Source organism: Osmerus eperlanus, chromosome 7, assembly GCF_963692335.1.
Source record: "Osmerus eperlanus chromosome 7, fOsmEpe2.1, whole genome shotgun sequence".
Taxonomy (NCBI): Eukaryota; Metazoa; Chordata; class Actinopteri; order Osmeriformes; family Osmeridae; genus Osmerus; species Osmerus eperlanus.
Genome location: NC_085024.1, coordinates 13,419,091 through 13,434,717, shown reverse-complemented (window position 1 = coordinate 13,434,717; position 15,627 = coordinate 13,419,091). Strand labels below are relative to the sequence as shown.

Genomic DNA, 15,627 nt, shown 5'->3' with positions numbered 1-15,627 from the left:
TTTAGTTGAATGATATTGAGAGTCCCATATTGCTAGCGTGAATACATGGAGCACAGATTGTAGCCTTTAATTAATTGGGTGTGCTCAAGCCTTTCGGCGAGAGCACAACCATTGTTCTCTCACATATATATTATTATTTTTCTTCTTTCTTTTCCCACCCCTAAGGATCCCTCAATATTTGGGCTACATAGACAACGGCGGTGTCAAAAGGTTCATCTTGTTAGGGATTGCGTTGCTTGTATTTTTATTTACATTCCGTTGCAGGGTTTAATTAAGTTTTTGTGCCAAAAAGTGCCTTGTGTCCACAAAGGGAACTCAGTGTTAGCACAAAACGATGCATGGATACAACGTGCATAGATGGCCTGTTGCACAGCGAGTATCGTATGGTGCCGTGGTGTACTAGCAGCATCATACATTTACATTTAAGCAAATCAAGACTTGCATGTACAGTAAGTAATGTCACATTAAATAAGGTACTTAAACTCAAGCTTGTGTGGTGCGTCGCTGTCTTCAATGCCACAGCCTAAACTTTATGTCAAAAGAAATGTTTCTCATTTCCGGCGCATTGAAACAATCCCCTCAGTGAAGTTTGGCTAGCAACAACAGCTAGCTTGCTAGCAAACTTCTTTTGAATTAGCCAGTTACGCCTAAATAAATGTCCAGCTTATTTACATTTTTGGGAGCATATTATCAGTTAGCAGATGGTACTGTTTGAATTGCAATTCCATCTGAAATACTGCCAGTGAGAACTTTGTTACAATAGCTTGTTTCAAAGGGGGTTCAGCTTGTTTCAAACTTTGAAACATTATGCAATATGCAATATGATTAGGCTAATTGCTTGAAAATATCACTAGAAGGGAAAAACTTAAGGGGACGGACCCACCTGCAACCGACGCAAGCAAGCACCCCCTACAATTTCCCCAGAAATTGTACCCTCTGTAGTTGTCTTTGTAATGTCAACCCATTGATTTTAATAGAAATGGATCTAAAGCTCAATAGGTGGATTATGGGGATGGAGATATATCAATTTACCTTGTGCTTGAATCAATCTGTATGTCCTTGATGTCAGCTGTGGAGCTTTGAGGCACCAACAGGACTGAAGGGCTATTGGAGAAGTACATGTTTACATGACCGTGAACCAACAGGACCGTGGCGGAGAGAAGTTTGTAGGGATCGCCACAAACACACGGAGCACAGCCACAGCCAGAAGAAGCATTTCTTTTTTCAAACCCACTTTACGACTGCTGAACATCAGATGATGTAGCTGATTTACAAATGAGCCAAGGTCCAAGGATGCCCAGGGTTGATTGTGGAGAGAGGGGAGGATGGAGGGGGGGGGGGGGGGGGGGCTGTGCCTGGTCTGAGTACAAAAGAGAACTAAGAGTGAGATCTGATGGAGGGGAGGGAGCCCCGTGGCGATATCTCCACTGGGGTGCCGTGATTCCGATAAGAGAAAAAGACACAGGGAAGGAGAGGAGGAGAGAGAGAGAGAGAGAGAGAGAGAGAGAGAGAGAGAGAGAGAGAGAGAGAGAGAGAGAGAGAGAGAGAGAGAGAGAGAGAGAGAGAGAGAGAGAGAGAGAGAGAGAGAGAAATTCAAAAAATGTTTTGAGCGACTCAGCGATCAGCACCATTCATCACTGACACTGACAGATGCTGATACTCAGACAGCTTCCTGGTGTATCTCTGCACAGCACCTGTTTGATTCAAAGACTTAGCATTTGTCTAGAAAATGAATACACACAAAAAGCAACCGACCATAGTCATTTTCAAAATAGTTAAATTTTTCATTTGAGACTGTATTTTAATCCTCAGGTGGGTTTTGTTCACTCAGGGCAAATGTTTACAGGTTCATGTAAGCATGTCAGTCATTTAATTTATATTTACATTTACCAGACGCTCTTATCCAGAGCGACTTACAGTAAGTAAAGGGACATTCCCCGAGGCAAGTAGGGTGAAGTGCCTTGCCCAATGACACAACTTCATTTTTGCACGGCCGGGAATCGATCTGGCAACCTTCTGATTACTAGCCCGATTCCCAAACCGCTCAGCCATCAGACTCCCCTGTTTCATAGTGATCATTAGCTCAACCGGCCTCATGCATTTGTTGGATGTTATCACCTTTTCCTGAAAACAATAACAAACACAAACAGCCAACTTTGAGAAATGTCCTTTTCAAGCAATGCTTGACTATGCTGACTCAAGAATAAATTTTTGTTCAATTTGAGCAATTGTGTTTCTGGAAGCTACAGTATGAAATTGAACTGTAATGAAGATGAATGGAACATTCAAAGGTTGCAGCAACTGCATTCTTGCAAAAAGAGCCGTTGAAGCTGACGGTAATCTGAATTTGAACGATATCAGGGGGTACAGAAAGCAGAAAGCAGGTTATGCAACATAACCGTGAAAATTAACTCTTCAGCTGACACACAATGTTGCAGCAACTTACTGGCAATGTTGATACAACACTGGGTGTCAGCTGGAGAGTTAATTTTACCGGTTATATTGTATAACCTGCTTTCTGGAATACCCCCCAGCATATCAGAAAACATAAACAATACAGATGAATGACTCTAAATGAATAAACACTAAAACTAAATCTATTCAGATTTGGGAAAATAATATATATTTAGTTGCATTCCAACACTGATCTATCTTTCTGTTATCTTCCTTTCTCTTCATTGAGTCTTCAAAGACTCTCTCCTTACTTTGAACCACGGCAGGGGGATTTATTGTGGTTGCCTGGAAAAGATCTCAGTCAAAAGAACATAATCTACAACAGAGCACTTCTACAGTACCACTGTCTGTGAACCGAAAAAAGACAAAAAAAAATTGTATCCCGTAACAATAAACTTCATTGAGTCTGAAAGCTTGTTTGGGTACTCTTGTCATTTTCCAGTAGGGAGGGTCTCCAGAATGATATTGTTTTTAATTATATTCCAGTCTAGTTTAGCTGGTTAGGCTTGACATTTCTCTGCAACACAAAGTAACAGAAATGGCCTCCTGTCCGTGGTTTGGAGTGTGCTACTGATCTACCCTTGTCCCAACTCACCAGGTTTTTGCGTCATTCCATCCCTTCCACTCGTCTTCATTATGTCAGCTGGTTCTGTTGGGGTTTTCAGAGGGCCATCGTAGCATTGCGCACGGCACAGTGGAGCACATGTTCGGGCCACATCCTCTCCTCTCCCCTATGCTCCTCTTCTCCCCTCTGGCCATGATCGTGACATCAGCGTGCTCTGTCTCTGAGGACAGTTGTCTGCCCTCTCTGCCATCGTGGTACAGGTGTAATTATGCTATTAGTATTCACCATGTCTGCATGGAGAGCACTCCAGGTCGTTGTTTATATCTCCCTAACAGTTTGAAACAGAAAGGCATTAGAGGGGTAATCAGACTTTCTCTTACTCGCCTGTCACCGGAGTGCGAGCCTTGGGGGGGGGGAGGTGTCTGGAGAGGGGGCATTAGGTGGCCATGCCTTGCCTGAATATAAACGATCTGATTTGCTGTAGAGCATCTGGATCTTGAAAGCCTTGATGTAATGAGTGGACTGGATACTGTATAGTACTTGTACCTGTCCTTGACAGGAGTGGACACTCTCCTGTACATCCACCTGTACCATACTATTCTTGTAAGTCCTTGATTATCTGCTATACTTGCATAACTTTAGACCCAGACACTTGTTATAAGCATTAGTTACAGTAATAGGTATTAATTAGAATTATAAATTTACTAAGGCCTTGTTACCGATTCACTCTAATGCTTTTTACAAGCACCTGGCACTAATGTGTTCCCACTATTTGTACATTGCTTTGGATTAAAGTGATGGCTAACTGAACACATGTAAATGGAAAACATAAATACTATACAAAAACCATTAATAATGACATCCCGTCAGAGTGAATTATGTATCATGCGCATCGTATACACAAGGTCATTCCATATAATACAATTCTTCTGACATGGCAAACAACCACTCTGTTGTTGGCATGAAAAAGGACATTTTAAACAAAATTTAATAACACCACATGCAGACTTTTCTCAGGAGAAGTGCTATCACTCCTCCGTCCTCCGGGTCTTTCCGTGGGAGTCTGAAAGCGTGTGCCTGTCTGTGCCACGAGAGTAGGGCCACGTGCTGCTGCAGGGGGAGACCCATGCTGGCAACATAAATGCCATTCTGGGAACATGGGCATTGCCAAGGTAATTGGTACTCTGCTGCTAGGTTTTGCCGGGGCGAGGAACCAGAACGTTCACGCTGACCCCAAGAGTAGGTCTTTGATACAGGCAGTTACCAGTAGCAAAATAACCCCTTGAATTTCATATGCTATTACATTATCAAATCCATCTTATTGCGCAACAGGGGTCGGCCTGCAGGGTTCATAGGTAGAGGCCCAGTTCATCTGCAGGCCTGGGACATTGATGTCGAGTAGAGTACACGCTGCGCTTCTGGAGGGAGATAGGAATCTTCCTGGATACACAAATTGCTGTTGTAATTTACGACGTCCCAGTCCTATGACAACACATAGATCTCAGCTCCCCGGACGGCGCTTTTCTCAGTTCCAGATGCGGAGCCACGGGACACTGTGTTCAGGGTCATAAAGCAGTCATCTGTGGGGTGAGGACTGACTGTTGCTCTGCTCGCCGCCGCCACGCTGCTGCTGCTGTGTGTTCAAGTCCTCCCCGGACAGACCTGTGACTAATGACAGCCATCACCCTCGGTATTTGTCTCAATAAAAGTGGAGAGCCGCTTTTCTGACATGTTTACATGGCAGGAGCGTGGGAGAGTCCAGCCCTCCGCCCAGTTGGCATGCAGGACCGAGGTGAGAGGAGAGAGCATGGCGTCGGCAGGGCCCGGTCCTCAACCACACTGAACACGCTGGCATCTGTTAGCGGTGGACAGGGGAAGCACTGCCACAACCATGCGACCGGGGTATGTGAGTGTGTGCATTTGTCTTTGTGATAGTGGGTGTGTGTGTGTGTGTGTCCCTGGGACAAAAACAAGTGAAAGAGACCCTGTGTAAATGCACACTGCGTAATTTAGACGACCTCTGTGTTCTCTGATGGGCAGTGTGAGAGCCTGTCTCCTTTCTGCCTTGAAGTGCCTTGCCAAGACAAGACCCTTGGGCTACTCCTTCTGGCTACCTGGGAGACACATCCCAGCTTGCAACGAGAAGATGAAAAACCATGTGAAACGACTAGAGTGATATCCTTTTCATATTATTTAATGGGCTACTGCTGTCTTGTAAATGGTTGCTGTGGCAATTACATGACACAGGAAACAGCAAAATCCACCATCAGTTTATTCTACCCACCATTGTCCAGACGCAGAAATAGTCCTTTAACAAGCCTCAAGTGTGACATGAGGAGGTTGATGAGACACGTTGGCCTGTTGGACCGTTTCACCCCTACAATTCAATAATGAGGCATGCTGGGAAATCATATTTTATTTGTCTTGGATTCAACTAGAGAGGTTGGAACAAACAAATGATCGGCCAGCATGAATACTTCAAGAAAGATGCTCTGTCCATTTCTTCTTCCACAGTCGATTATGATAATTAAACAAATTATGTAGGTTATTATTTTATGATCATTCCTTTTTATGACATTTTTGATTTTGCTTGCCACAAAATGCTAAACAATTTACTGTTGATATTAAGGAACAATTAAAGCATGAGGTTTCAAAGAAATATATATTTCTTTCAGAATAATCAGTGAAAATGCGTTTCAGAAAGATCTGACAGTTCCTCAAAATCATACAGAATTTGAATATGAAGAGTAGAGTGACAAAAATACCTAAGGCTTCACACAGTAGATGCAGTAGACGTAATTTACAGTTGATGCAGTACATCTTCAAGCACCCTAACAGTGGCAAGAATACAGCTTGAAAAACACAAGACGGACAGAAACATTACTTTAAGTCTACTTAAAAATTACAACAATGTAGAAAAACAGACATTGTGTGGGCTGTATCAAAAAACAGCTAGAAATAATCCATGTCCTGTAGGTTTGCTTCGAGTAACATACTGTGCAATATATGATTTTAACCATTGTGTGTTGAGAATTTGAATTGACACATTCTGGATTCCAGCATCTCAACACCATAAATACCTTACAGGAAGGAAAACTTTCAACAAATGTGTTTTGCAATCCATGGCATGTAAACTCGTTAATCTGATGCATATGGGACTAATTATTCTTCATTATTGAAAACCTGTAATTTATTCTGCTGTAATTGAACATAACAAGACAATTATATACACGGGTTTTAGGACCATAAGACAAAAGCAAATCACAAAAACCTTTTGTGAAAACATAGCAATATTTTTACATCAATGAAAGTTTTTGGAAACAAGACTGCTAAGATTCAAGATTAGTCTTTGAAAACAGTCAAGAGAATAATACAGCCATCAACAAATTGAAGAGCCTAGGTGGTGAGCATCCACAGTCCATTTGTTAAACAAATGCAAAGTTACTTCCCTTTACCAAGTGCACATTAACAATATGTATCATTTTAACTCAAATTTGTTTGCTGTTAAAATGCTAAAAGTGTATGTAAAGCTGTTAATGTTCTGTTAAAGTTGGTACATATAGTTTGGAATATATTATGTGTGCCCCCCCCCCCCCACACACACACACACGCACACACACACACACAGAGCTTCCTTGACAGTCCCCTGTGGAGAGAAAAACACTTTCAACAACAAATACATTTTTTGTATTTTTTTTTATACAGATTGCATTTCCAAGGGAATATTAAATCATGCGGATTTCTGACATTCAGGGCAATATCTAGCATATGATTTTCATTTGATTTCTTTGTCATAACCAGCAAAAAAAAATGCAAAACACAAGAAACATCAAATGTCACTAATCTAACATTTATGCTTACATTTAATTCCTATACTGTAAGTAGAATAATTTGTTTAATTAACTTGTCATTTCCATACAATAGTACAATACGAGAAACATGAGGTGAGTTCCGAAGAATTCATAATGAACTGACACAGTAATAGAGAAGTAAACAGATACATGTGTGGTTTTCATGTTATACTGTCCAGAGTGTTGAGGCTGGGGTCATGTAAATGCTGGTATGAATGTAGCTTGATGCAGGATCCAGCCTTTTTCAGGGCTGTCTTTTACCCACCCACCCCAACGCATCCAACCTCAACACATTCATCCCAACGCATCCAACCTCAACACATCCAACCCAATGCACCCAACCTCAACACATCCATCCCAACACATCCATCCCAACACATCCATCCCAACACATCCAACCTCAACACATCCATCCCAACGCATGAAACCTCAACACATCCATCCCAACGCATCCAACCTCAACACATCCAACCCAATGCACCCAACCTCAACACATCCATCCCAACACATCCATCCCAACACATCCATCCCAACACATCCAACCTCAACACATCCATCCCAACGCATGAAACCTCAACACATCCATCCCAATGCACCCAACCTCAACACATCCATCCCAACACATCCATCCCAACACATCCAACCTCAACACATCCATCCCAATGCATCCAACCTCAACACATACATCCAAACACATACATCCCAACCAATCCATCCCAACACATCCAACCTCAACACATCCACCCCAACACATCCAACCTCAACACATCCAACCTCAACACATCCAATCTCAACACATCCACCCCAACACATTCATGCAAACACATCCAGACTCAATACATCCACCTCAACATATCCAACACATCCACCCCAACACATTAACACAACACACTCCAACATAAACCAAATGTTCATGCTCATTAGATCCTAATAGCAAATATATGTCAATAACTACTCCAATAAAACACAACTGTGTAGGTCCAGTGCTTTACACATCTGAACACTGCACCCATCTCGACTCCTCTCTCAAAACTCTTAATAGCTTCCTGTGTAAATTACAGTACACACCCACCCTAACACTGCTCCTTGTGTATGGTAAAAGAGGCATGAACAAATGCCCCGGTGCTATAATGCAGCTTAGGACCAGTTGGTCCATCTGGAACAACCAGAGCCGGCGTTCAGATCAGACATTGGTGCAGTTAGTGGAGGGTGGTGTGTCCGCCTTGCTGCGGGCCTCCTTGATATTGTCGAGTGGAGAATCTCCAGTGATCTGACAGCGGAACACCTGCTTGTAGGCCTTCCGGAAATTCTCGGACAGGAAAGCGTAGATGACGGGGTTGACGGAGGAGTTGCTGTAGGCCAGGCAGTGGGCCGCCACTCGCAGGACGAAGGAGGCCTGGTTCAGGGGGAAGGAGCCAAACTCGACCCAGAGATGCACCACATGGTGGGGGAGCCAGGAGAGACAGAACACCACCACCACCACCAGCACAGTCTGAGCTGTCTGGAGAAGAAGCAAGAGACAAGAAGAACGATCGTCATCTGGGTAAGAGTTCTGAAAAGACAGAGAGTATCAGGAAGTGGAGCCTAACACTGGGATACAGAAGAGGATCCTTTCCTGCAGAGGGGATTGAAGATACATCCAGTCTCCAAATGATTCTACTCATCTACTGTCGCCGACATATCATCATTATAACCTTTCATAAAGTTGTAATGCAAAAATAATCCGACGTTTCCTGTCTTCATTTCTGCCATCTCTGCCCTAACAGGAGGGTAAGATGCTGTAATCCATTTCTCCACAACTTTAAAAAAAGTTACAAGCTGCTGTCTGTTCCTGGAAATGTCAATTTCATGCTCGCTGGCCAGCTGTGCCTCTAGTCTACATTATGTGAGAGCACATTGATTTACCGCTGTGTTAAATAATTAGCACGCTATGTGGGAGAGATCTGAAGGGGTGAGAACACAATAAGGAGGAATGGGGAGTGAGCTTGAGGTGATTAGAAATGTGTTTGCTTGCCCTGCGACCTAGATTTTAGGTTAAAGAGAGGAGCAGGACGATAAAGGGAGATTACAGAGTAAAATAAATAAATGGGGAAACAGATAGTATAAAAGGGACAAGGGGAAGGGGAGACAGCCAGACAGATGGAAAGCCAGATGGACGGTGAGAGACAGAAAGACCGACCGACAGAAAAACTGAAATCTACACCACAAGGGAGAGCAAAATGGGTAATATTCTCTTTTTTGTTTTGAGATGGCAAGAACAGAACAGGAAAATCTTTTCAGCCCCTTCTCACCTTCTAACACAGAAGTGATTTAAGTCCATCCGTCTGTCTTCTCAAACAGGCGTGTTATAAATTATTCATTTTCAACTGTCAAACATGACACCAAGACTTCAGTAAAACGTATAGTTATATATTTTATGGTCTGCTATTAAGATTCACACCACACCCCCACTTTATTCCCTATAGTCTTTGGCTTTCCCGATTAACTGTTGATTATGCTTCCAAGGACAGAGATTGAGCCTATATTGTGTGTGGACTTATGATGAGTCTGGTTTTCATGAGGTCAGGCTTTGGTGATGGGTGTGGACTGAGGAGCAATTCCCCATCAGGGGGAAGATCAGATAAGAGGAGACAGGCTGTTTATGTGTAGTCAGATCAAGTCTGTCTGTTTTCTGCAACTGTAGCCAGCATTCTCTTTCTCTTTACTACAGGGCTTTTGTACAATTTCATTTAGATTTCAGTATTATCCTCCACATACCCCTGGCCACAGAAGCTCACACACAGAGAAACACACCCGGGCAAAGCAGTACATTTAATCTGGATCCCATTTCAAAAGGTGTCATCACCAGTTAAAATTGGGCAGGAAATTGACCTGCTCCCCAGAGACAGGGCCCTGTGTTGGGTAGAACAGAATCGTGGTCGTCCCTTTACCATCCATCCCCAGACGCATTCATCCCTCCATTTAAATGGCAGAGGAAAGTTGCTTAAAACGTGTAATGCCTGACTGCCTGCTTGAAATGAGAGTTTAACTGAGCTGGGCACCTCTTTAATACAATAGAAAAGCATTATGCCAGTCAAAAATAAAACCATTAGCCGTTCCTTAGGTCGCTTTCTCTCCCTTACTGCATTCAAATCTTTTTCAGGGAAAAAATCGGCTAGCACATTAAATTATATTAGATTTAAGTTTGAGAACCTTAAATCAGAGCTTTAATTGGAGGAAGGGCATGCAGTATAAGAATCAATATGAATCCGTCCTCAGAGAAGGAATGTTGAGGCTAGGTTTGAATAACATAAATAGGAAACACCCTCTTTCCACCAGTGAGGATTACCAAGTGGTATTCCTTATTAATCCTCAGGTGGGAGGTAGGTTGTAGTCGAAGGGTTTTGCTCGCTTCCACCAGTTACCGGAGTCACAGGGCTTGTTAGAGGCAGAGAGATTCTAGTTTTTTCCCATGCTAGCTGTTCCTCATGCCTCTGTACTGTCTGACACACAGCTGCCATGGGCTGTGTGTCTAAGGCAGATAGAGGTGTTTTTCAGGGAAGCAGTGATAGCAGCCGTGTTGTCCCAGCTGTCTCCAAACATACGTTTCACAGGGCGTGTGCCACAGTGTGGAGACCGGTGCGTCTGGCCAGGCAAAGACCAGACCTACTAGCCAACACACTTGAATACAATTCATTTATTTTAACATCTATCTTGATTGACCAGAGACAAATAGCCACAGTTGACTTTAGTCATTTGACTGGTTAGGACGTCATTGTTGGTGACAGTTTAATATGCGCATGTTTCCACCTCACTGCTTCCTTCTGTTACGCAACTGATGAGATTGTGGGATCTCCTTTCTCATCATGAGGTTAAGGTCTTTATAGACTTGCTGATGGCAAAGGGTAGTGCTTGCACACAACACTTGTGTGGGTTCACATATTGCTGCCCTTCATCTCTGTATTGTACCCTAGATATGAAACTTGCCAAATCAGATGAAGATAGACCCAATTGATAGCATTTGACAGAATTGGAAGATTGAAAAAATAGGCAATGGGTTTTGTAGAATGAAGCTGCCAGGGAAGGATGTCGTGATAGAGTAGAGAAGATGAGACCAGTGTAGAGCAGAAGATCCCAGTGTAGAGCAGAGGAGATCAGTGTATAGCAGAGCAGAGCAGAGACCAGAGCAGAGCAGAGACCAATGTAGAGCAGAGACCAGAGCAGAGCACACTAAAGACAGAGCTAAGCAGAGGAGAACAAAGAGAAGGGTACAGCACGGCGGAAAAAGGATATAACAAAGCACACCAACACAGAGCATGGCAGATCAGAACCAAGCAGAACTTTAACAGAACATCATGAACATTCCAGAAGCATCTTGACCTGGTGATGATACCGTACTCATACCAAGCATATTTCAAAGTGTTAATTTTACACAGGTAGAGTTCACGATGATGAGAGTGGACCTATACACTCACCAGTCAAATGAACAAGTGTTACACTTTCAAATTTGCTGTGTGAACATCATCTGAATAGTGAAAATGGGAGGACATTCACACTTACCTTCTTCTTTGATGCTTCAGATTTTTTTGACATGTTTCTAAGTTTTTTGTGCAAGTGATTTAAAACCTGTTAACATAAAAAAGCAGACCATTAAAAAAAGGAAATAGAAAGATTACAAAAGCAAAAACTACTGATATGACCACAACATGCCATGGTCAATAAATGTATTACTGCAAAAAGATTTCGCACAATTTTCTCTTATATTTTATAAAATAATATTTTCTGTACCGATTTCAGGGAAAAGTGGGACTAGATAATTAAGTTAACTTACCTTTGCGTAACAGAACGAAATGAGTAGAAGGGGTAATACGTAGCCAAAAACAAAAGTGCAAACAACATAGACTTTTTTCTGAATTTGATCCGGCCACACTTCCCAACAATATGTATGATTCTCGCCTCTTTTAAATATGTTCTGATAATACATGACTGGCGCAGCCATTGCCAGGGACAGTATCCAGATGATCACCACTCCGATAAAAGCGTGCTTTGCTACTCGGATCGACGACGACTTTCTCGAGTGGACAATGGCAATGTAACGGTCCACAGACATCGCGGACAGAGTAAAAATACTCACTAACATAGACACGGTAAAGAAATAATGGATAAACTTGCAAATGAACGCGCCCAGCACCCAAGTTGGCATCATATAAATGGTTGACTGGAAAGGGATACAGAAAAGCAGGTAGGACAAGTCAGCGATGCTGAGATTGAGGATGAAAATGTTTGTGGTGCTCCGCGGTTTACCAGGCTTGCTCCGGGCCAACACCGTGATCACCATAGAGTTTCCCAGCACGCCCAGAGTAAAGATAAGTCCGAACACCAGGAGTGTGATGAAGTTATCCGTGCCGATCCCAAGTAGTTTGTTGGTGGCATCGTCGTAGTCCGTTCCGTTCCATGGAATCCACCGTTCGTCACTAAAGTTGCAACTAAAGTTCATCGCGCTGTCTACTGTCGAGACACTTTTTGCCAGATAAACTAAATAAAGAGTGTAGGACGCATACAGGCATGGCACTTAGGCCTCAAGACTAATGTTTCCCAACACAATCAAATATGACATTAGCAGGGTAAAATGTGATCTATACCGGTAAGGCTTCCAAGACAATTATAAGGCAATCTACCTATAATAACAAATACTCTACAATTAAAAAATATATTTTTTTTTTCACAGTGTGCAGCAAATCATCTATTCATCCTGCGTGCGTACTGGACACCTCAGCTCTCCAATGCGCACTTGATGCGTCTTCACTGGCGCGCCGTCTTTCTCTAAACTCAAATACCGCCCTCGCTCCGATTACCTCTAAAAAAATATGAGGGGTTGGGCCAAACTTGTACGTCAGCGGCATAGTACCACCCATATAACTATTTTTTTTATCGATTTTTCACCCAAGGATCATAAAGCGTTAAAAGATTGCTTGAAGCCAAGGTTGTATCTTTTGTATCAAGCATGTTTCAATTCTCCGCTAGGAGAGTAGGTATAGGATGTGGCCAGTATGTGCTAGATCCTATGGAAGATGTGGTTCAAATTAAATGTATAAAACATGCTGTATGGCTGTATTGCTAATAACCCGGATTGAATGAACTCAATCAGTGAAGCCATGTGGCATTTGGTATTGCCTACCCTCCGTCGTTGTAGAAGAGTAACTGGTTAACTGAGTTAATCAGGTCTTAATTGCTGCTCCTGTGGATAAGTGCATGTCTTGTGCTGTTGTTCCTGATCGGGAACAAGAACTCCAGAACTCCGCAGTTTAGTCATCTTGCGTTTCAATTTGTGTCAGCTCGTCCTTCTCGTTTTGGTCCTCTGTTTCCTGTGATTTTGCTGCCTGACAACTACATTAGAGGAACATTTATTCGCAGAAAATGGAGACACGAATAGGGGTTAACCATCACAGTTAAACTAAAACCCACAGTACACACCACACACAATGTGTGTGATACAATGTATCACACACATTGTGATATGTGCGTAATGTCCCTTTTTTGATTACCATAAAATACATAACTCCTCATATCATTCCAAACAAATACTGCATGTTTGAGCACATTCCTCCAAATACTGCATTTCCAGTATGTTACTTTGACATTTGAACAATGACAATCGCAGTGTTTACCACTTCTTTGTGGTTGCAGTTTTCAGTGGTTTCAATGGTCTAGATTATTGGGATTTAGGGATCAGCAGACATGTCACAAGTCTGGTTTTTGTGCTTTGAATCATGTCTGTCAAAAGCACTTGTTTGTCCATCAAATGTCTAGACAGGCATCACCTCAGACATATAAGGCGTTCTTGATTTTGCCGGCATTTTCAGGCTGGGCGCAGCTGCTTGTGAAAATGAAACAGCAGTGGGTTCACAGACTAACATCCCAGGAACCATGGCAACCGGGACGCAATTATGAGGAGAGTAAAGGGGTCAGGGTGGAGGGGCTCACGGCCGGTCAGCAGACGGATCACATTCAACATACCCAGCATCATCGCAATCCATGTCAATGTGTCAATGACAGTGATTGTATGGTAGAAAATAGTGTGCTTCAAAACAGTCGCAGAACACACACATGCAGACAGACATGCAAACGCACTCTGTAATGCAACCAACTTTGCACGACGACAAGCTTTCTCACACATCGTCGACACACACAGGCATTACTCATATCAATAAACACCACACGTCACGACATCACACACATCGCTCAAACAAAAAAAATTGCACACAGACAGGAGATAAATCAATACATATGGGCAAGAATCACAATACACATCATTGTCACATAGCAGCACACACAGCATGCACATGAAAGCACACCATGGAATGAACAAACACTGAAGAGGACATCAATATCAGCATAATCTGATTGGGTGTCATTAATCAACATTTTTTTTTTCCCCAAAGGTCACTGTATTGGTTGAATGTAATTTTGTTTGGTATGGAGGAACCCTAGAGAAATATTATAAGGGATGAATAGAGAGAAAGATAAGAAGGGAGAATAAGGCACAATATACTCAGAGATTAACAAACAAATGAAAGTGTCAAGAAACAAAATCATGTATTCTATCATAGATTGAAATTTCAATTACTATAATGTGTACGTTTGTTACGTTTGTTCCCAATGGTATGTCCTGTAACTTAGGGACAGGGTGATGAAGCATTCATTCCCATTCAGGCATTCAGGAACAGAGAATTATTATTCAATCTGAAAACACAGGGGGAGAACTGCTTGACAGGCCATTTGCCGCTCTTTACACATCGGCCCCGCAAATCTCAGAACGATCCCCTACCACTAGATGGAGCTGTTCAATATTTGGAGATTCGGAGGTAGTTTTTTAGTGCTGTCTTTTTAGAGCTAAATAAAGCTGACATTGATTATATGCTAATGAATAAGTTATGATTGTCTGAGTCTGTTTTTTCCCTGTTGTCAATTCCATCTGTGCGTTTTTCGACTCCTCCTCTCTCTCTCTCTCTCTCTCTCTCTCTCTCTCTCTCTCTCTCTCTCTCTCTCTCTCTCTCTCTCTCTTTCTCTCTCTCTGTCTCTAACTCCCTCCAATCTTTTCATAGGGCCGATCTACCTGTGTGTGGTCAACAGTCAGACAGCCAAATTGTCGATCAGATATTCCACTGAGTAATCAGCCTACTCTAAAGTTCAAACCACATTGGTGTATACACTTCCCACACCAATCGTCCCACCTTTCTGAATTTCCGATGACACAAACCCACACCAATGAAACAGATTCTTTTTTAACTCCCCATTGCGGTTGTTGTGCTACTTGAAGAAGGCTCCTGCTGTGACGATGTCCCCCGGGCCCCGAGCCTAACCCCACTCTAGTTGATTAGCAGCGAGCAGACATCAGAGCTGCTTGATAACCATGTTATCCATCTCTGTCTGAGCGGGGACACTGGCTCTGTTCGGCGACCTGCATCTGATCCATAGAAATAGGATGGAAAAACACACACAGGGCACAAGTAGGCACAACTCAAAATAATCGCTCAACTTCCTGCTGTCTAAGTGGAAAACACCATGCTATGAATTTAAATATCCAATCAGAGTAATTGTATTTCGATGTCATTATGGGTAATGAGAAAACGTTAATTGCTGCCAAAGCCTATTCCAACAAATCAGGAGGTAACAAAGACTAGAAGGAGGTAACTGTAATGCAAATGTAATCCTACTTTACAAAAAACATAGGCTAGAGGTCAGCGGGGAAATTAGATTTATAGTTCTTGCGTGAGG

The 15,627-nt window shown here is 42.6% G+C and overlaps 1 protein-coding gene across 4 annotated transcripts; it reads right to left on the bottom strand.

Annotated features, from left to right (window-relative positions):
• Positions 1-5,426: 5,426 nt before the first annotated feature.
• Positions 5,427-12,662, bottom strand: galr1a (galanin receptor 1a). 4 transcript variants are annotated; one of them, XR_009930745.1, is made up of 6 exons: positions 11,681-12,662; positions 11,410-11,475; positions 7,630-8,371; positions 7,414-7,514; positions 7,270-7,356; positions 5,427-7,212 (listed from the first exon to the last, which is right to left on the bottom strand). XR_009930745.1 is itself a non-coding variant. In XM_062465004.1 (3 exons), the coding sequence occupies exons 1-3, from the start codon at positions 12,344-12,346 to the stop codon at positions 8,054-8,056; spliced, it is 1,050 nt and encodes a 349-aa protein (XP_062320988.1). In that variant the 5' UTR covers positions 12,347-12,662; the 3' UTR covers positions 7,554-8,053. The 4 variants fall into 4 exon arrangements, 1 of the variants encoding a protein (XP_062320988.1); XR_009930744.1 differs by having other exon boundaries at positions 5,427-7,356; XR_009930743.1 differs by lacking the exon at positions 5,427-7,212 and having other exon boundaries at positions 7,335-7,514; positions 7,615-8,371.
• Positions 12,663-15,627: the final 2,965 nt, after the last annotated feature.